This window comes from Gymnodraco acuticeps, unplaced genomic scaffold, assembly GCF_902827175.1.
Source record: "Gymnodraco acuticeps unplaced genomic scaffold, fGymAcu1.1, whole genome shotgun sequence".
In the NCBI taxonomy this organism is placed as follows: domain Eukaryota; kingdom Metazoa; phylum Chordata; class Actinopteri; order Perciformes; family Bathydraconidae; genus Gymnodraco; species Gymnodraco acuticeps.
Genome location: NW_022992216.1, coordinates 1,897,075 through 1,918,268, shown reverse-complemented (window position 1 = coordinate 1,918,268; position 21,194 = coordinate 1,897,075). Strand labels below are relative to the sequence as shown.

At 42.8% G+C, this 21,194-nt stretch overlaps 1 protein-coding gene across 2 annotated transcripts in view; it reads right to left on the bottom strand.

The window, feature by feature from the left end:
* syt19 (synaptotagmin XIX) overlaps positions 1 to 9,340 on the bottom strand; it is a 36,830-nt gene extending 27,490 nt beyond the window's left edge. For both annotated transcript variants that reach the window (XM_034205896.1, XM_034205897.1), the window contains exons 1-3: positions 9,209 to 9,340; positions 7,871 to 8,070; positions 7,700 to 7,773 (exon numbers count right to left, since the gene is read on the bottom strand). In XM_034205896.1, coding sequence (XP_034061787.1) covers positions 7,700 to 7,773; positions 7,871 to 8,066 — 270 coding nt within the window. In that variant the 5' untranslated portion in view covers positions 8,067 to 8,070; positions 9,209 to 9,340. The remainder of the gene's footprint in view (positions 1 to 7,699; positions 7,774 to 7,870; positions 8,071 to 9,208) is intronic.
* Between the last annotated feature and the right edge of the window lie 11,854 nt (positions 9,341 to 21,194).

Sequence of the window (21,194 nt, the reverse complement as noted above, 5' to 3'; positions counted from 1 at the left end):
GTTATTTTAACTCCACCACAGTAATCCATCATCAGCTTTACTTTTTAGATAAAGTTTTAACTCACAATTGATCATAACAGGCTTCAACATATACATTTTTATATATATTACCAAGTGGTTTCATGTACAACCCACACAAGTATCATGCTAAATGAAGCTCTGTTGCTTGGATATCACTAGATCCTGATGTCAGCGTAATATAAAAGTACATAACGATTGATGTGTAACTTAGCATAATTTACTAGCTAGCCGCTAGCTGCTAACTTCCGCCTCGTTAATATAAATCCAGTACCATGCTGTCATGAACGCGCGGTGCTGTTACCTGTACGCAAATTCACGTGCTTAATGTGAACGAGCCTTTTGGGCGGCGTGGTTAAAGTTGCGCATGCTCTATGAGTGCACATACGGGTACTTATCAGGCATGCCGGGTAATCTGTGACGTTTCGCTCTCTCAAAAGTTGGGCCATTTTGTCATCATGCGCCATTGAGCAACTCTCATAGGAATGAATGAGGCCCCGCCTTCCACGCTGTATCCAGTTCTTATTATACATCCATGGGTTCATCTCATGAGGCTTCATCATGGGCTTCATTTTAACACAAACCCCCTGTTGGTCAAAGTGTGTAAAACAGGCAGATTGGACATCTCAACAGTGTGCTCTATCTCATACCGAGTTCCCATTGAGTAAAGCCTTAGAATACCTCTAAACAACGAACATAAAATCATATTTTCATGTTAACAATATTGTATTTATTCCAGTTTAATGATTGTGATTGAAAAGCCTAGGGAGGATGGTAAACATTGCAAAGAGGGATTTGTATTCCTTAATAATATTCATAAACGTAACCATGTTGTAGCCTGAGAAAGGCTAAACCATATATCAAAGAATACATTTATTAACTACATTATCTAATTTAGCTGTAGCTTTTATAAACAACAAAAAATACGTATTGTTCAGTCGTTGAACCAGGGACCCTGCGGTCATGAGTCAACTGCTTTCCAGCTGAGCCACAGCACACACACTAAAGATCCCTGAAAACACTGCAACATATTTATTCCTGTATTTATTTGTTCATGTTTTTATTCCTACATTTATTTATGCTTGTATCTATTTATACTTATGACATGTTCCGACCTCTATATAGGTGAGGGTCTGAGCTCTCTTGATTCCATCGTGTCACCGGGCCCGGGTACAGGAGGGGTAATATGATTCTTAGTATACATCCATGGGTATTATGAGCGTTGTGGTTCAACGGTTCAACGGTTCAACCGATCTGAATCGCTTCCTGAAGCAGTCACGTGGTATTGACAGGCAGCGAGGCTTCGTTTGTCATCGATGACGTCACTGGCCCAAAACGATACAAGCCTCGATACATGCTTCACAAAAAGCTTCAAGGATTACTCGACACACGCTCCGAAGCCTCGGCGCAATACGTAACATCAATAGCAGAGCCCAGGGCTCTCTGATCACTAGTAAGTAGGGCTGTGCAATTAATCATATTTTAATCGCGATTACGATTATGGCTTGCGACGATTAGGAAAACAGCATAATTGACAAAATACGATTATTTTGCTGGGTGCGCTTTCGCCCCTCCCTAAAAGCCCACTCGGCCACGTGGGAGTGACATGTGTTGTGAGTGTTCAGCGCAAGCGAAGATGTCAGAACAAGAGCAGCAACTAGTTAAAAAGAAGGGTCGCGGGGAGATTCCCAGTCGATCGTGAGATGTGTCTAAAAATAGAACAACAATATTCTGTTTTATCGTTAATGTCCTGTAACATAATGTTCCCGTGCCAGAATAATGCACTTGAACGCATCAAAGCTTTGTGATTGGCCGGCCTCACCCCATGTGTCGGGGCGTGGCTGGTGAGCAGTGCACTAGTTCGCTGACTTTGTCCGTGTCAACAGCATGGATGGTCAACAGGAGTGACAGTCCGCACACACACAAGACCGCAATTATGGCAGAAGCAAAAAAGCCCAAAATATATAATTTTCACTCCGAGTGGGAGGATCATTATTTTTGTATCTATTCCAATTCAAAGTCCATCTGTCTCATCTGCAATGCGAGCGTGGCTTTATCGAAGAAGGGTAATTTAGGAGCGGCATTTCAAAACAGTGCACAAACGCTACGAGACGGAATACCCTCAATTCTGCCCTACGCTCCCAAAAGGGGAGGGGCCTGAGAGCACAGCTAAATGCACAGCAGTCCATTTTCACCAGGCCCAACAACAAGAGCAAGGCTGCTACCAGAGCATCTTATCGTGTCAGTCACGTTCTTGCGAAACACATGAAGTCTTTCGAAGACGGCGAAGTTATGAAAGAAGCTTTCCTGGAGGCTGCGACGCGCTTTTGTGGGACAGTAAAAATAACAGCAGCATTTCAACAGGTTTTTGATATAATAAAAACTCAATTTAGATACCGTTATTAATCTGCTGTAAGTTTTAGTTTGTTTGAATTTATTCATGATAATTATTGTACAAAATGGTATAAGAATGCAAACATTAAGATCTGTTCTGTTTAAATTGATTATAGTCTATCAGTTCAGAAACTAGTGTTGCTTGCATCCTATTTTAAAGGCATTTCTTTTTATACTCTAATAAAATGCAACAAAAAATGGGTTTGATTCTATTAATGTTGTCTTTTTTATTGCACTGTTGCTGCAGCAGATTACTGTGTAGCTTCAGATCTGAGTTGTCTTATTAGTAAGCCTAATTTATACTTTTGTAGAAACACTATTTTTATATAATGGCAAAGAAAGGGTTCTTTTCTTTTTTTCCTGTGTCATATGTGGCAGCACTGCCACAAGTTCCTCTTCAGAGAGGGTCTTCAGTACAGGTGGCAATATTGTCACCTGCCTGCGCTCATCTCTGAAACCAGACCATGTAAACAGGCTGGTGTTTCTTGCAAAAAATCTTTAAGAGATGACATGAGCAGCCCTACCAGCATTTGCCATGGTGGCCTAAACATTTTTATTTGGTCTTAAATTGTAGTTCAACATTTATTTCCTGTTACTTCTGGACCATGACGGTGGGCCAGCCTTCAACGTTTAACTGAGTGGAATATGATGAATATGTTTTACCAAAATGTTGGCTATATGTTAAGGAGTTTTCAGTAGGTTGTGACAGTGCACTGCAACATATTGGATTTCATTTATTTTGGTCTAATTTATTTTTATTTATCATATTAATATATGTTTAGTATGGTTTTGGAAGTGCGCTCCAACACATTTATTGATCTTGTTTATTGGTAAAATATTATTTGTTTTAAAGTTCAATAAATGGTCAATGAATAATCGTCAAAATAATCGTGATTTCAATTATTGACCAAATAATCGTGATTATGATTTTTGCCATAATCACACAGCCCTACTAGTAAGTACGTGTGCCACGAAAAGTGTGGTGTGTGAAGAGGAGACGAGACGCGTCCTAAAACCCAGAAGTAAGCTGCGCATGGCTTCCCTCCACAAAAAAGCAATGAGATTTCTCCATGGGATTTTAGAAAATAGCTCAAAATAAATCTGTGGGAAACTTACCTGTTAGATAAATGCACGTTTTGTTCAGCCAGATAATATCCACATGTCTACCCTACTTTTCTAATTTTCTAATCATAAATCTATCGATTAGATTTATGATAGACTTTTGAAACTACAAGAAGATAAGGATAGGGTTGCCAACCGTCCCGGGACGCCCCGTATTTGAGCCAAAAGGGGCGTGTCCCGTACGGGACTTTGTTTGTCCCGGACTCCCGTGTAAAGGGAAAAATAAAAAATATGTTTCTGTTTGCGCGCAATGCAGTGTGTCTGGCTGCGTGCCTGCGTGTTTGTGTGCTGTATTCGAAGGCCTTAGGACCGCTCAGTTGACAGGGCAGGCACAATGCTCGCACGTGTGTGTGTGTGTGTGTGTGTGTGTGTGTGTGTGTGTGTGTATTGTACATCGGCTGTGTGTGTGTGTGTGTGTGTGTGTGTGTGTGTGTGTGTGTGTGTGTGTGTGTGTGTGTGTGTGTGTGTGTGTGTGTGTGTGTGTGTGTGTGTGTGTGTGTGTGTGTGAGAGTGAGAGTCAGCTGATTGATGGGAAAATGCTGGGGAAATGGTTGGTTGAAGGATAACATTAAGTCCAGTGGCGGCCGGCCCATAGGGGCGCTAGGGGCGCCGCCCCACCTCTTCCCACATATAAAAAAAAATATTAAAAAAAATATTAAATTAAAAAAATATATATTTAAAAAATATATATATTTTATATTTTTATTTTTAATGAACAAGGTAAATATCATACAATTGGTATCAGTAAAATGTATAATCTACAATAAAATATCGTTTAAAATTGTGTTACGATGTCTAAAGTTACTGATAAGTCACATGTTTCCTGCCTGGCCTTGCCCATGGCATTAGTTTATCATTACCGGGGGAGCCCCCGAGCCAAACAGCAGCAAACAGCATGTTGCAAAAGTCTCAATAGTAAACTGTGCCGCCGAAACATAATTTCAGCCAATCAGCGCCGTCAAATATTTTGGTCACGAGGGCGCTCACGTTGGCGCCCACGTTGCTTACGTGCGTTGACGTGAGTTGCTTTTTAGACTCGTGAGTGACCAAGGTGACGTAGTAGTTGGATGAGAATGGTGTGCAGGTGGAGTCGCCCGACCTCGGTCCGCACCCAAACAGGTAAATGTTATCTTTTGTTTCCCATGCTTGCTCTTCAAACAGCCGGGGACAGATACGATCTGTTCAGAAACTAGACAAAAGTTAAACAAGTACAAACCACAGACCTTCTGTGCCATGGAGAATACAGTCGCTGGTTTATTTATGTCTGTATAGGCCGTTGTTGTGAGTGTGGACGGTCGGAGCATATATAACGTTAGCTTAGTCAAGCTCCATTCAGAACGGTTTTTCGCCTGCCGTCTGTCTGCAGACTTGTCAAAGCAATAATTCATGGTTTTTACTAACCGGTATCAGTATGTTGTTACGTCGGCATAATTTAGAAACGTGTATTACAATTTAATCACGGTAAAATATGTTCATTTTGTTGTAGTTGTAGCTCCCGAGCCCGCGCGTCTTGTTTGAATGATGCGAGTAAACACAGCTGGCAGCCGCGGTGAAACTCGAGCGACTAGAGCGATGCGATAGGAGCGTTTAGAGCGAAGCGAATATTCGCATCGCGTCCGGTCTGAACGCAGCATTAAAGCGAGCTCCGCGCGGCACTGGAAACGCGCCATTACATCACCACAAGTCCTAATTTAAGGGGTCATTTATCCCAAAAAAAAATGTTTTACTCACTATATCAACAGCCCCACCAAAAATATTTTCCACCAGCCGCCACTGATTAAGTCTAATAATGATGTTCCGTGCATGTTCACATCATGTATACTTTGCATTACTTAAAGGTGGGGTAGGTAAGTTTCAGAAACCGGCTCGAGATACACTTTTTGTTATATTCCATGGAATGCTCTTAACATCCCGATAGCAATGAATCCGTTTAGCCGGGCCGGGCCGGCTAAACGGATTGGATTGCCGCCCTGTCGGTCAGCCTTCCATCTCGTGCACGCACAAATGTATCTCGTGCCCTCATTGGGCGTGCATTGCAGCAGTACTTCAATGACTCGCCAGCAACAGGCGGCCACTTTCACCAGTCTGCTGACGTCATGTGCGCGTTCATGTGTGTTGGAGGAGGTGCTCTGTAAGGAAGTCTGAAGGAAGGGGCGGATTCTTTTCGGCTGCGTACTTTCAAATTTTAGTGCACTCGAGCCGGTTTCTTAAACTTACCTACCCCACCTTTAATACCATTTTTCAAATATTTTATTTTTTAACATTTTGGACAAAATAGCCAATTGTACATCGAGGTGCCCAGATGTCCCTAGTGCCCACCTATCCGATTTGAACATGCTGATGTACAATGTGATGTAGTAGCCTAATGCAGGTGTAAGACCATTGTGTTTGTATTGTGTTATAGGTATGCATAGTTTTCTATGCATTTTGAGGGTTTTGGGGGGTTTGACCCCCAAAAACATTTTCGAACCCTAGGGGCTGGCTCCCCCAAAATAATTAAATAACATAACCCTAACCTAACCCTAACCCTAAAACCGAAATAAAGTAACAAAAAAAAGTAACTAAATCTGCCAGAATCCCGAAAATCTTCGCGCGCGCGGGGGACACATGCATGTGTCCCGTTTCTTCATTTCTGGAAGTTGGCAACCCTAGATAAGGAGGACTTTTACAAAAAAGTAATAGAGATTTTTGTCCAGAAGGATAGGCAAATGGACTTCATCTTCAAGTCAAGGTAAGACCGCAATTTTATTGAAAATGGGATCTTACTAAGAGAGAACAATTCTTTAAATGATAAAATTACATTTTTTGGGTATCCTTTTGTTGAACTGTCTGTTTAAAATTAATTGAAGCATCAGAAAAAAAAGCTTTTGAAAATAATATATTTTGATTTAGGTCAAAATATAATATTTGTAAACCTGAAGAGTCAGTGCCAGTGCAGAAGCTTATAGTCAGTGCCAGTGCAGAAGCTTATAGACATCTAAGTTGTTTGTGCCCCACCACTTTTGTACACCACTTTTGTACACCTTCACTCAATCCTGAGGGTTTCCTCCGCTCAGAGCCTGACCCCAAACATTGATGAACTTGCACCCAAGATGAGATGCCAAGTATCTGGCTTGAACTAGCATCACAGAGCAGCACACTGAGTTTCAATGGATGTTTTCTTCTGCACTTTTTCTCTCACGACAACAGGGCATGTTTGGTTTTTTCTTTGCCATAAGAAATGAATGCAACTGATTATTTAATGTTTAATGTTGTTTTTATAAGCAATCATTTAAGCTTTGTTAGTTCCAGGTTTAATATGTGCAATAAGTTCATTTCAATAAGTTTTGCAATAAACATTGAACCAGTCCGGCCCTCGACTATACCGATTTTAAAATGTTGGCCCACTGTGTATTTGAGTTTGACACCCATGACTTAAACCATTCAAAATGCATAGTTCAACCCAAGACATTGCAGAGGACATTGAAACTTGTTTCTACAGTTATTTAGAAAGAAGTCTGACATGTATTATGTATTTTGAATGCACACACATGCCCACTCATTTTATCTAAACAGATACAAACATGCACAATACCCAGTTGACATGTTAGAAATGTTTAAAACAAATGTGTGTGATGTGTTTTTTACATTGCAATGATCTATAGTCTGTATTAGAAAACTATTAAAACATATTGAAAAATTAGAGTGGCATCAAAAACGAGTGGCATTATAAAAAATAAAGAAATCCCTTTTATTAATGTGATATATTTCTTGAATCCTAATTAACTTTAATAGGTATTATAAATTAAACTGTTTTAAAAAGAAATATTGACCTAATGTCCAATGCCAGTGACAATATAGAAAATAAATAATTATTTAATTGATGCATATCATATCATTTTTGTTTTAAATTGTGATGTTTCTCACATCTCAATTACTTATAATACGTTTTTAAAGTATTAAAGAGTATGAAAAAATGATTAAAAGTAGTAGTTAAAAAGTCTACCGCCAGTGACATGTATATTTGTGTGATGTGCTTCCTTAATCCAATTACATTTACTAGCATTAAAAGTAGGTCAAAAGGCCATAGGAAGACTTGTGAGATATTAAGTATAAGCAATATGGTCATAAGAAAAGGTGTGATTATATTCTACTCTATCCACACCTACAATCCATTTCCTCTTACCCTGGTGCTTGGAGCTCCTGAGTAGATTCTTGCTGTCCCCGACTTTTTATCCGAGTACAGCTGATCATTGTTCACTACAGTAAAAATCAGACACACAATTGCAATTTGTATTCCTTTCTTGGTATACAGCATTAGAAATGTGTGCTTTGTATTGTAATCCTATCTACTCACCGGTATCTTGCCGCATGTATGTGGTGTATTTCTGTGAGCAGCACCTGAAGACCTGCCATGCCAAGATACCCAGCGCCAGCAGTAAAAGAGTGACTGAAATTCCCAGGATGCAGTACTTCACCGTGTCTGGGAATGGCATTGTCAGGTCCCCAGCAGCTGACAGTCCATCAAAATATACAAAACTATCCAACTCCATACCTCTGCAACACAGGAGGAAAGACGTGAGAGGACTATAGATCAACTATTAAGGAATACTGTCAGAATGTTGTAACTGCAAGTGAATAGCAACTACAGTATTAACACTAGCTTTCATTTTGGCATTAAAGTGACCACTTTACCTAGGATCCAGGACAGTCATTCAAAGACATGCAGGATCTGTATAGGAAATCTGTTCGACTAAAAACCCTAAATAGCCAAGTAAAAACGTATGCAATGTCACAAAAGTTTACCAAACAGCTGGCACTTGTGGGTTTTATATCAAAGAGACGTAAGAGGGAAAGAAACGGTGAGTGATGGCGCTTCTTCTCTCTCTGCACACAATGCTGTTTGGCAGCGTGGAAATGCAACTTGTGAAGATAAGGAGGTCAAGGAGGTGCAGCTGAGTGGTAAGACAATTGGTTATTATAAGTAAATTACAATTTAAAAAAGGCCACATCTTTGAAGTTTCTCCGAATTATGATTACTTGCTGATTGTCATGTTTTAAAAGCTAAATACCTTCGGGGGTTTGGACTGTTGTGACAACAATTGAATACAGAGGCACCTTCGTCAATGAGACTATTCAACCTTAATTTTAAGGAAAGCCAGTGAGTAGATTCACTTTTATAAAACACAAAAATATATGCTTTCCTAAACTGTTAAATAAATGTTTCTTTACAAAAGCAATGAGACTCAGTTGGTATCCCTTATAAGGGATATATACACCTTTATATCCAAAACAAGTAGATTATCAGGTTCAAAATGCCTGCTGACTACTGCATTTGTTACAGTTGGATTATCGCTTGAGGTAAAGAAAACCGGTACACCTGTGGCGTAGTCAGAAAGATTAAATGATCTCCTATCAGAAGTGGTTTAGTCAAATCGCATTTGTCAAACTCAAACTGCATGCAAAACAAGATGAACATTGCAGGGGAAACCTACAGAGTTAGAAGTAGTATTTATATTTAAACAAAGAAAGTTGACGTAACACATTTAAACAATTCAGGTTTGGCAAAATGCTGCCACCAGAGTTTTAAAAATGAATAAAAAGATAAATGGAGAAGACTAAAGGCAGCATTTATGTTGCTGCTTACACCTGAGACCTACATACAATTAAATAAAAAAAGACACAAAGCATTTACCTATGGTTAGAAGGAATAATCAGCTCATGTTTCTCTTCAGCGATGAAGGTATTTCACTGTGCTTTCCACTCTTCCAGTTTCACAGAAACAAAGTCAGCAAGAGGAATTCAAAGCAGCACCTTATCGTATAACTGTTCCTCCTTTTTGTGTCACACTCCTCTTACTATCCACCCACACCGAGCACATGACTTCCTGCACACCATTCTGGGCAAACTGGTTTTCATAAGATTTAAATAACATTTCAGGGAGCTTAACAAGGCCTGACCTTAAGGTGTCTTCCTCTTTAAGATCCCTCGGCAGGCCTGCTTACAAAGTTTCTAACTGGATAAAAAAGAACTAGTTGATTTAGTCCTAACATCACTTCATAAATCAAAACATTTATGTTCATTAGAACAGTATACGTTCTCATGTTTTTAGGAATATCCTTTAGAAAAAAGGTATTAATGAAACTGAAAAGTTTGCTGGATGTAAGTGCTACTGAATCAAGTTATGTCAGGTGATTAGGGAAAACATTTAAGTACACAAAAGATATCCCCACGAAACCTTTTAGTTACTTATGTTGAGATGTTTATTTGTTGCATTACAAGTTTTCTGAAATGTTATGTTTACATATGCAAATGAGTTGTTCTCTCAACATAACCTTTAATGAATGTAGGATGTCCATAGATGCATATAGACAAAGATAGTAATATGCAGTAATGAAGCTCAGCGCAAGTTCAAGCAGGAAGACCAATATCCTCTGTCTGTTACACGTCATTCCAAGGCCCCGTCTCAGGTCGGTTAAATTAAATCCTTGCTTCCCTCATTTGCGTAGTTTCCCTGCCTCTAGTCCCTCCCACCAGGGAAGCATGGAGGGAAGCAAGGAAACCACGAGAAGCAGGGAAATGAGTTTTAAGAGCAATGGGACGTCCTTTCCTCCGGAGCGTCACGTGAAGCGACGTCCGTTTGTGATGACGCCGCACAGCTGATCGTCTGACAGCAGCTCTGTCCCCGTTGTTTTTCACAAACACCCCCGCCTCTTTAGTGCACATTTACTGACACAAATCATCTGTTGTAGACCCAAATACATTAAATAAAATAAGAACTCATTCTCAAAAAAAATAAACGCCATTCTTAAAATGTATAAACGAACAATAGTTTGATTAATATTGATTAGAGTGCACAATAGAAATACAAATAATTGAGAGAAGAAAAAGAGATATGTTATCTATCAAAACCCAGTTAGATTAACATTCATTGAAACAAAACACGGTATAAACTGAGGAGTGAGTCCTCGTAAGTTTCATGTGTTTTCTTCACTCCGCTGGGAAACTGCTCTCATGTCAAGAAGCATGAGATCAGTGCATGCACTGCATCGTCTAATCAGTGAGCGATACACAGTAAGGGGGCGGGGCGAGTATCTGAGGATTTCATCGGAGGATGGATCGGTGGTTCCTCGATTATCGCTCCTCCATTATCGCTCCTCGGTCCTCCGGCAGAAATAAGAGCCATGGGACGGTACTCAAGATGGCGCAGACAAATCAACTTCCGGTGAGACCGAGGACCGAGGAGCGAGGAAATGAAAAGAGTCGATCTGAGACAGGGCCCAATACTCCCACCTCTCTCAATAAGTGATCGGGGGCGTCACTCCCCAGCTAACCAATCACTTCCCCCCATCTTCACAAGCCTATCATTGCACCCGCTAACCCATTTAAATCTGCTCTTCCCTCTCCGTCAGCTGTCATTTCAGGTGACAACGCGCAACCCTCCTCCACCCCTTCGCCTCCTGTCTCCTCATACAGGGCCAAGCTAAAACCCTCTCCCTTCAGACCGGACCGAACTACTCATCACCACCACCAGTGTACTGTATAGACCCCGGGGGGTTTCATCGGAGCGGTTTTTCCCCTCCTGAATGATCATCCTGCAAACCGGGGCCTAATCGCCAAACACCATTCCATTCACTCGTTATAATCTGTCAATCACTATTTCATTCATATTATGTGTCCCGGTAATAAACATGTATTTCATACATCACATCTCTCCTGATTGAAATGGAGGAAGTACTCATTTTACAGACTTAGTAGAAATATTAAATAGTAAAAGTACGAGCCGCTGTCACACCATTAGCCGCGTTCACACCCGAGTACTTTTCCCCGTACTTTTCGCGTTTAGTTCCATTAGTAGGCCTACCCCTTATGTCGCGTTCACACCAAAAAGAGTACTTAGTGCCAGGAACTTTTACCCCCATTTTTAGTGCGTGCTGAGAGATGGTACTTTCCTGGGGGAAAAAAGTGCCCCAGTTCTGATTGGCTGGGCGAATTGCAAACCACACCCCGTAAAACTCTAAAATGTTTTGTAGAGCCGCCATTTTATTATCCTCGCATTAGCATTATTAGCATTCGCCCAGCGCACAAACGCAGAGAGACTAACTTATGGCAACAGAAAATAAAACATGGGAGCGGTGGAGATGAGGAGGTGTCGGCATTCTGGCGATTTACTCGGAAGGCTTCAGTAGAAGCTGCTGGGAGTCCCAGCAGCTTCTACTGAAGCCAGTCCCCAACTCCGGCCGGGGACTACGGGTGGCAGTATACACCGTGAAGTGGTTTGCGGCCTGCCAGTAAACCCAAAGCAGAAGAAGAAGAAGTGACGTCAGCGGCTCATTTGCGTAATCTTCCCTCAGGGAACTTATTCCGGTGTGAACGCGATCTGTACTTAGTGCCAATCGCGTTCACACCGGAGTACTTTTTGCTGAGGGAAGATTACGCAAATGAGCCGCTGACATCACTTCGTTATTAACCAAAAACCGTTTTCAAGAGACGGAAGAGGGATTGGATAATCCACGAAGTCCAGGGCCAGGGTTTGTCACCAGAGAAGGAGCGGAGGTCCGAAGCCGGGGATCTCGAGTTAGCGAGAGCGAGCAGGCTGGAGCAGGTGTGCGGAGAAGCACGGTGGAACACAGACGAGGAGAGCCGGGAATCCAGAGCTGGCGAGAGTAAGCAGGCTGGGGCAGGTGTGCGTGGAAGCATGGAGGAACACAGATGAGGGGTAGGTGGCTGGACGTGGCAGGCAGAGGAGTAGGCAGACGGATACAGCGTGGTGAAACGACGAACTGGTGAATACTGGATGAAGGAACCGGGTATATATGCAGGTGAAGGTGAGTAGTTGTAATCAGCCACGCCCAGCCAGGAAGACAGACACACAGACAATAACAAACACAAAGGGGAACAGAAGGAGGGAGAACTGCAAATCCTCACAGGCCTACCTGAATGCGCGCGCAAGCTCACCGTATATAAGGCGGCCACGCCTCCTGACTGTCATCCTACACCCTCTTCAGCGAGCGGGGAGAGTCCTCCAGCCCTGCATGGGGCTTACTGCGCACCATGTTCCCCGGGTCCCTAAGGAGCATGGGAAAACATAAGTGCATTATGTCCAGGGGGGGGGATCAGATACCTACTGACCCATAGAAAACCGCGCCATAAGCGGTTGACTGAAGGCTGACCTGCCGCCAAATCCCTCATGGCAGGACGAGGTGGCTGCTGCATACACCTTCATTGTGGAATGAGCAATTCCCCTGTCCACCAGCATCTGTAAATAGGACAGAATAGAGCCTAATGTACATGATAGAGGCTCTAGACTCCTTTCTTCACACCACCGCTGGAATCCCAAACACTTCGTCCTGTAACAGGCTGTGGTGGATCCTGCTCTTGCTGCCTGGATAGTCGGAATAACTTTGTCAGACAGTCCCTCCTGACTGAGCCTGTCCCTCTCAGGAGCCAAGCCTGGAGAGGTTGGCCCAGAGTGGGTAACACCCCTATTGCACCTGCTTCCTGAGACAATGCTCCCCAGACCTGAGGAACCGTCCAGGGCTGGCCCACCATCATCTGTATCACCTCTGCGTACCACGGCGCCAAGCGGTAACCTGGGGCCATTAGGATGACTGACAGACATTCTCGTCTCACCCCCTCCAGGAGGGGGAGAATGAGACGCAGCGGTTGAAAGGCGTAGACCAACTATCTTGGCCATGGCTCGTGTGCAAACGTGTCCACCCCCAAGGGCGGATTGTCCTGCCGAGCCAGGGAGAACCACCATTCGTCTGGCAGGGGCCCGCCTGTTGACATGAGGCCGTCCGCCCTGTTCTCCAGTCCCGGAATGCGGGGGGCCTTCAGAGATAAAAACATTCTCTGAGGCCCATAACCACATGTTCTCTGCTGCGCTAAACAAGGCGGCAGAGCTGACTCCGTCCTGCCTGTTGATGTAAGCCACTGTGGTGCGGTTGTCGCTCCTCACCAGCACATGTTTTGCCTGTAGTAAGGGTTTGCAGTGCTGTAGGAGCAGTACTACTGCCCGTAGCTCTAGAAGGTTGATGTGCCGAGTTTCCGTCAGAGGCCAGCCACCACCTATAGCTCTCTCTAGGCAGGTCCCCCCCCCATCCTGTCACAGATGCATCTTGAACACCGTGACTGCCGGTGAGTAAGTAACCCCAGCGGTACCACGAGGTGAGCAGCCGCCATGAGAGCCAGAGTCTGCATGATGGTCAAAGCTGTCACCATTGCCCCCTGTCGCAGTCTGCAAACTGCCTGAAGCAGGGATGCCTGTCTGCTCTCTGACAGGGTGGCACGTAGTCTGCCTGCATCGAGCAACATCCCCAGATACCCCACCTGCTGGTGAGGTATGGGACTGCTATTCTTCCAATCCATGACCGCAATCCACTTGGATCAATTGGGCTGTGTTTGCCCCTTCCCTGGACCTAGCCATGACTATGAGGTCGTATTATAAAACCCTCATGCCATGGTCGCGAAGCGGCTGAAGCGCTGTGGCCACACCTTTGCTGAACGTGTGTGGGGATAGGGGGTAGCCAAACAATCTGTTGTACTCGTAGGCTACCCCCTGGAAGGCAAAACGCAAATACTTTAAGTGCTTTGGAGCCATTTTCTACATGAATGTAAGCGTCCTTCAGGTCGATGGTTGTGAACCAATCGTCCGGCTGCCCTAGTTCCAGTAATTGGTTTACATATGGAACTTCTTGCAGGCAATGTGCTGATTCAGGCTGCAATGTGCTGATTCAGGCTGCAAAGATCCAGAATGGGTTTGAATTATCCTGTCTTCTTGGAGTACATGGAGTAAAGCCCCTTTTCTCTCTCCTGAAAGTGCACAACAGACCAGTGGCGGACCTGGGGGGTGAAGAGCTGAATCCTGGCCACCCTATTGGCCACCCCAAACACCTTCACCACGGAGGCCCAAGAAATTTTAGAACATTACGTAACCTTTAATCATTCATCAAGAATTAACATTAATATAACGTTATATTGATAATGTACTCACTAAACTTACAATTCATTTAACTTATTTTCTTCCAAAAGTTAATTATCCAAAGCCTCTGTACACCCCCTTCGATTTACATGTAATGGTTTGGTCCCGCCTCCGCCTCCAAACGGCACTTTCTAGCAGAGAGTGAGAGCATGTGAACACTGGGGGCCCTTCTCACTTCTCTTATTTTTCATTTCCTCGCTCCTCGGTCTCGGTCTCACCGGAAGTTGATTTGTCTGCGCCATCTTGAGTAGCGTCCCAATGGCCTTATTTTTGCCGGAGGACCGAGGACCGAGGAGCAAGGAGCGATAATGGAGGAGCTATAACCGAGGAACCACCAGACTATCCTTCGATTAAATCCTCAGACACTCGCCCCGCCCCCTTACTGTGTATCGCTCACTGATTGGACGATGCAGCGCATGCACTGATCTGATGCTTCTTGACATGAGAGCAGTTTCCCAGCGGAGTGAAGAAAATACATGAACCTCACGGGAGTCACTCCTCAGTTTATACCGTGTTTTGCTTCAATTCATGTATAATTTAGTTACAAACAGGGTTGGGTTGTAACGGAATACATGTAACGGCGTTACGTAATCAGAATACAAAAATCAAGTAACTGTATTCAGCTCACGTTACATTTGAAAAACGAGTAATCTGATTACAGTTACTTTCGTAAACCTGAAGTGAATACATTTTGGATTACTTATTGGAATTATTGGTGGAAAGATTTCCTCTCAACATTTAATATTCATAGTAGGTACAGCCGAATCATCACAGCCCACAAAACCTATTACCGCCGCAGATGGACCAAAAAAGCGTTTGAAAAAAAATCGCGGGTCCGCTCGCTCAGTGAAACAATAACAACGAAACATGGAGGAACAAAAGTCTGCGTTTAAATCGCGTGTGTGTGTGTATATATAGGTGTGTGCGGTTAAAACCAACACATCCTCACTCCCAGGTCGGCCTATGTTGACGTTATGTCAAGTCCTGTGTCGGCTTTTTCCAACGCAAGGGGGGGGGCCTTAGCGTCCATTTTCAACGCAAGGGGGGGGCCCTTAGCGTGCATTTTCAGCTTTCCGGGATGTCCATATGCTTCTATGGACGCTCATGGAAGCACGGCATTCGTTTGTGTCGGCTGCCCTTAAAGGCAATGTGAGCGTCCATTCTCATTGGATAACGGAGAATTGTACACCCGGAAGTAAGTATTCCCCTTACTGTCGATTGATTTTACAGTGATATCTGCACTACTCATTGACTAAAAAACACCAGATTATCCTTGTTAATTACACAACATTGATTGGTTTAAATTGTGTGCAATGCTTTTGTATTTTTCCCCTTCCATTCGGAGAAACAAATATTTTTTCGGAGTAAAGGATGGCAGAAGACACTACACTACCCAGAATCCCCAGCTATCGTTTGGACTACACCATGTGCTCTGTTTGACAAACCCCGTGATAGTCCTCAAGCTCTGTGATTGGAGAGTGTGCTCCGAGGGTTACGCCGATTCTCGAACAGCACTTGAAATGGGATGGAACCATGCACGGCAGACTGTCCAAAACTGGATTTGAACGGGTCCACCGCGTCCCCCCCTCCCCCACCCCATCCCCAGAACTACACATGCTGGCTATTCTGTTTCGCAACATGTTCTCTATCTATGGCACGTCTCTACTGGGAGTTGTAGTTATAAAAGATGTAAGAGAATATTTTCATCTGATCTGTTTATAGAGTCTTTTATGGTTCCTTAGAGTCTGTGATACTGCAAACATCTGCTTGTAGTCAGTCAGAGAATTCTCTGTGGGTTGAGGTCACAGGTCAAACGCGTCTCCTATGTCCGAGGGTTGACCTGGCAGGATCTCTTTGAGACAAGCAGATCATTGTCTTGCATGGGTTATTGATTATACGCGGGCTTTCTGGAAGCCCGCCTCTCCTCGTGTTGGTTAGATGTTTTGTGTCTTTTGGTTCAGAGATGGCTGGTGGAGCACTGGGCATGTGTGAAACTAAGTGATCTCCCCGGCCGTTATTGTCTGTACTGTGATCAATAAACTCTTCAGTGCTTTTGGCTAACAACGGTTCCAGACTCCTTCATTCTACCTCAACATTGCAACAACAGAAGTTTACCTTCACAAAAGACGTTTTTGTATTTCCCATAATAAAAAGTTGCCAGTATTAAACTGTGTACATCCCTGGAGGTTTAGGGGATAGGAAACACTCACATTTAAAACATATAATTAATAAATGGGTGAAAATTGCTTGTGCCCATAATGGGCAGCATTAATATATATAGGCCTACACACATGCCAGCTAAGGTCAGAAGAGCTTTATTTAACAGCTGGTCTTATGTGTGTGACCCCTGTTGTTAATTGATAACATTACATTACATTAATTGATAAGCCTGAAACATGCACTTGTCAAGGTTCAGAGGCACATTTTGCAAATATGGCAGTAGCCATCGATCAGCTTAAGATAAGATATACTTTATTGATCCCAAGTTGGAACATTTGCGTTACATCAGCATGTGTAACAGTTAAATATGCAGTGGTGTTTATTTGTAAATCATTTAGTATAATCACACAAATTCTGTGTTTTATATTCAACAATTCTGTGTTCTTTATTTATTGATTGTTCAATACCTGACAAGGTCGGAGATGAAATATCTACATACATCTTATAAGAGTATAATACATGATGTATAATATCAGTTAAAATAAGTGCTTCAACATAGTTAACATTGCTGGAGGTTGTTGGAGATTTAAAGGGATAACTGGTCCGCTTTTCAAATCTCCGCGCGTTCCTATGAAGCTGGTTATAATACAGGAAGGAATCCATATCTACAAAGTAACCGTTAACAATAATCTACTTTAATGGCAATATGACAATGCAATACAATCATTACAATACAACATGATATATTACAGTTATATTGCAATGCTTAAGGAGTAATGCCGGCTTACTCCTGCTCTAGTCCGCATACTGCAGAGCTACTTTCACCCGAGGGCAGCATGTGAAGAAGAGGCCGAACGCCAGGGATCCACCGGATATATACCGGAGTAAGAAGGAGGGGTTTGGTGTTAGGTCAGCTGGTCATCTTTTCAGGTCATCTCATTGGGAGACGCAACGCAGCAGGAAACGCAGCAGGAAACCAAACAGGCTCACTTTCCAACAAAAGGTCTCAAGGCCTGCATACCTACACCTCCCCCACAGAGCCATAAAACCCTGTTTACTCCAACCAGCCCAGAATGTTTATAGCCATTTGTAGTCCTTACATTTATGAAAGGATAAAACAGAGAAATCAATATAAAACACAAACACAGGTATTGTTTGAACAGTATTCACTTAACTGCTACTATTGATAAGCACCAGAGAAACCCAAGGGACCTCTCTTAACATCACAACCACTGTAGCTCGTTCTAAGTTGAATGCAAATCAGGACATGCTCTCACCTTCCCCCATCTTCCTTTGTCCTCAAAAACACATGTCAACAGGCCCCAAATGCAGCTCACAGTTTTACCCAAATTATTCCCATTTTAAGCTTATCCATAGTTTGCTAACATGAATAAATACAAATATAACTCTACAAATCCCCCTTTTTATCTCCTTCTCCAGAGATAAACTTAGACAAGGCATTTTGAAATATACCCACGGTCATTCTTTTCTACTGTGTCCGTAAATCCATCCGAAGCTGGTATTCAGAGTACTTGAAACCTTCATGGAGACAGAACACCACTTTCCATGGCAGTGAAGGAACCATGAGGGGGTAGCTGAGTGCTAGAATCATCAGCCCCCCCCCCCCCCTCGGAGGAATAGCCCACAAGGACAGCTAATAGGGAGGGGGAGATGCAGCTTGCCCTTCACGGGTAGAACTGAGTAGAACCGAAGTAGACTCCTCTGCTGCCTCGACAAGTTCCCTGTGCCGTCCTGGCTTGCCGTGTCTTTGTCTCCCAATCCGCTGACGGCAGCTTCTGGGCTGCCTGCTAGAGAGATGTCTTCCTCCTCCTCGTCCTCCGGCCCGCTGATGGCGGCTTCCGGGTCGATGCTGTAGAGATGTCTCCAGGGTCCTCCTTCTCCGGCCCGCTGATGATGCCTCCCGGGTCGTCTGCTGTAAGGATGCCTCCAGGGTCCTGCTCCTCCAGTCTGCTGCTTCCGAGTAGTCCACGTCTGCCAGGGCCACGTCCGTCCTGATGTCGTCCCCTGGTCCTAGTAGGTGGTTTCCCCGCCGCACACTGGCTCCCGTGGTACGAGCTGTCCCCCTTTTCTCCCAGGCAGACGGCATAAGAGGTCCGCTGGATCACTCGGTCGGGGTCGGAGAGCCTGGGGTTGAGCCACTTTGTCCTGATGACTTTCAGCCAGACGAACTCTGCTGTCGGCCTCGTGCTTCTCGGGTCCCCCTTTTGGCGCCAGTGACCTGTGTGGAGAAATCTGATACAACTCCCTCAAGCCTACGCTCAGCTGTTTTGCCCCACTTGGAGCCTGTTGGTGGGGTGTCTTGAAACAACAGCCGTCTGTGAACAGGTTTTCCAAATTAATTGTAGACCTCCTATCTGCCAGTGCAGCTTCAGAATCTTAATACTTGGACTGTGCCAACTAAATAAGAACCTCAACATCTTTAGGTAAACTAAATAACATATTTCAATAGCTCTGAATTTCTGACAAGCATCTGTGTTTATTTTTAAATGAAATCCTATTTAAAATCCAAACATAATATGAACTGCTAATGTTTCTGGTAAAGAAACACACTAATGTTATGGATTCAAAAACAACCAAAATCACGATGCTAACAAAGTGAATGATTTCCTGGTGATACTGCTTCTACCTGTCAGTGCTTAGATATTATCACGCTGAAAAAATGAATACAGAATTCCAACAAACTGTCATCAAATGTCTTTCTATTATAACTTTAGATGAAATGTATATCCCCATAATGACCTAAACAATAAAGTCTATGGCTTTTACTCCTTTACCAGGCTAGTTACATGATGTTGTCTAAATTAAATTCTGTCTCATTACATTACTATGTTTTAGCTTAACTTAACTGTAATATGTTCTTTCTACATTTCAAACCTCAGTTACTCTAATGTCTGTTAAAATATTACAAAATTGTTTCATTATCACAGGTCAACTTCTTCGGTTTCACAGTAGCCCCTTGGCCACTGCTTCTGTGTTACCTGTTATAATTCAAATCAATATTTAGAAACATCTCAACCTTCATCAAACAGTATCTTATCCCCAGATATGGAGCAGGTTAATTACATTCAATGCTCAATCCTTAAAAGAAAAATTTAAATTGTGAATTTTACAGCCATGTTGACATTTATACATTATACTCACTCCCCCCTTTTACACATGAAATCATGTGTAACAAAAGCCTGTAATGGGAGGGGAACAAAAACTGTCAGGTAATTGGTTAGGAACATAACGAACATTATTATCATTATTTCCACAGTGAACACTTCAGTGAAAAGAAGTGTTCCTCTCCGTCCTTCAGGCCTAAAAGAAACAGAATCTTCAGATTGTAGTTTTACATTTGCAAACCGCCAACTCATGTGAGAAGAAAATATCACATGTGCGGTTTCCCCTTTTTGTGGAATTTTTAGGAAACCTCTCGTTTCCCTTGGAGCTCCAAAATAATATGTTAGTCCAAAAACATGCTTGGTTAGTTATTGTTTTAGAATCATGCAGTTACACTGATCACATGCCGGCATACATTCACACTCACACTGTCTGGTTGTCATGTCAAGTTTGGTCAGGTTCACCCCAGAGTCAGTCATCCACAGTGCCTTGTCAAGTTACACTGTCGGTCAGGGTCAAAGGTCAGTTGGTCTCCGTCTTTTTTGGCCATGTGTCGTGCTCTGCAGAGACTTTGACATTTCAGCATAGGCCAGTATCCTTTGTCTACAAAAATATGTCACGATTTCAACTATAATTTTCAAGATGATTCTCACTTGTCATTGGGACTTCCGCCTCCCACTTTTCCTGAAACTTGGTACAAAACTCACTTCCTTCGAGTACCACTACTACTGCAATCCAATTACACCTAATTAGTATTAAAATGTCTAATGATCTATTTCAGAAACTTGTGTACAATAACTATTATCCTGAGTCAAAACATTACTAGGATCTGTGTCGCTCTGCATTTCATAGCTCACTATAATTCTGGTCTACTTAAAAAACAATGTTAAAGTCTTTTAGCAGTGTGTGGAACCTTGGGTGTCCGAACATGCAACAATTACTCCCTCCTTTATCAAGGATTTAAAACCGAAGTCTGGTAATAACTATGCCACAATGGTGAAATCAACACTTTAGATTGGAATTTAATATGTGGCTTGGCACTAGCCATTAATACAAACAAAGATTTGTCCTATAGAGTGGTTCCTAAAACTATCCTTTTAATGGTGATCAATATTGTAACCAATGAGACCGCTACTTTATTCACACGTGAATAAAAATGTCTTAAAGAATGAATTGTTAACATGATGAAAATATTGAAGAATATGGTTCTACTCTGTCAGTGTGTTTTAGGATGATTATCATTTTACTTTAATAGTTTCCTCTTTACTGCTATTTTTAATTTACCAAATGATTAATAAATCTTTCTGTCTTTACGTATTTATGAAGTTAATTCAAGTTATTTAAATGTGCGTTTCGTGAATAAGTGTGTTTATGTGTAACTCACTCATTCCCGTTCTCCTTTCCTCCTCCCCTG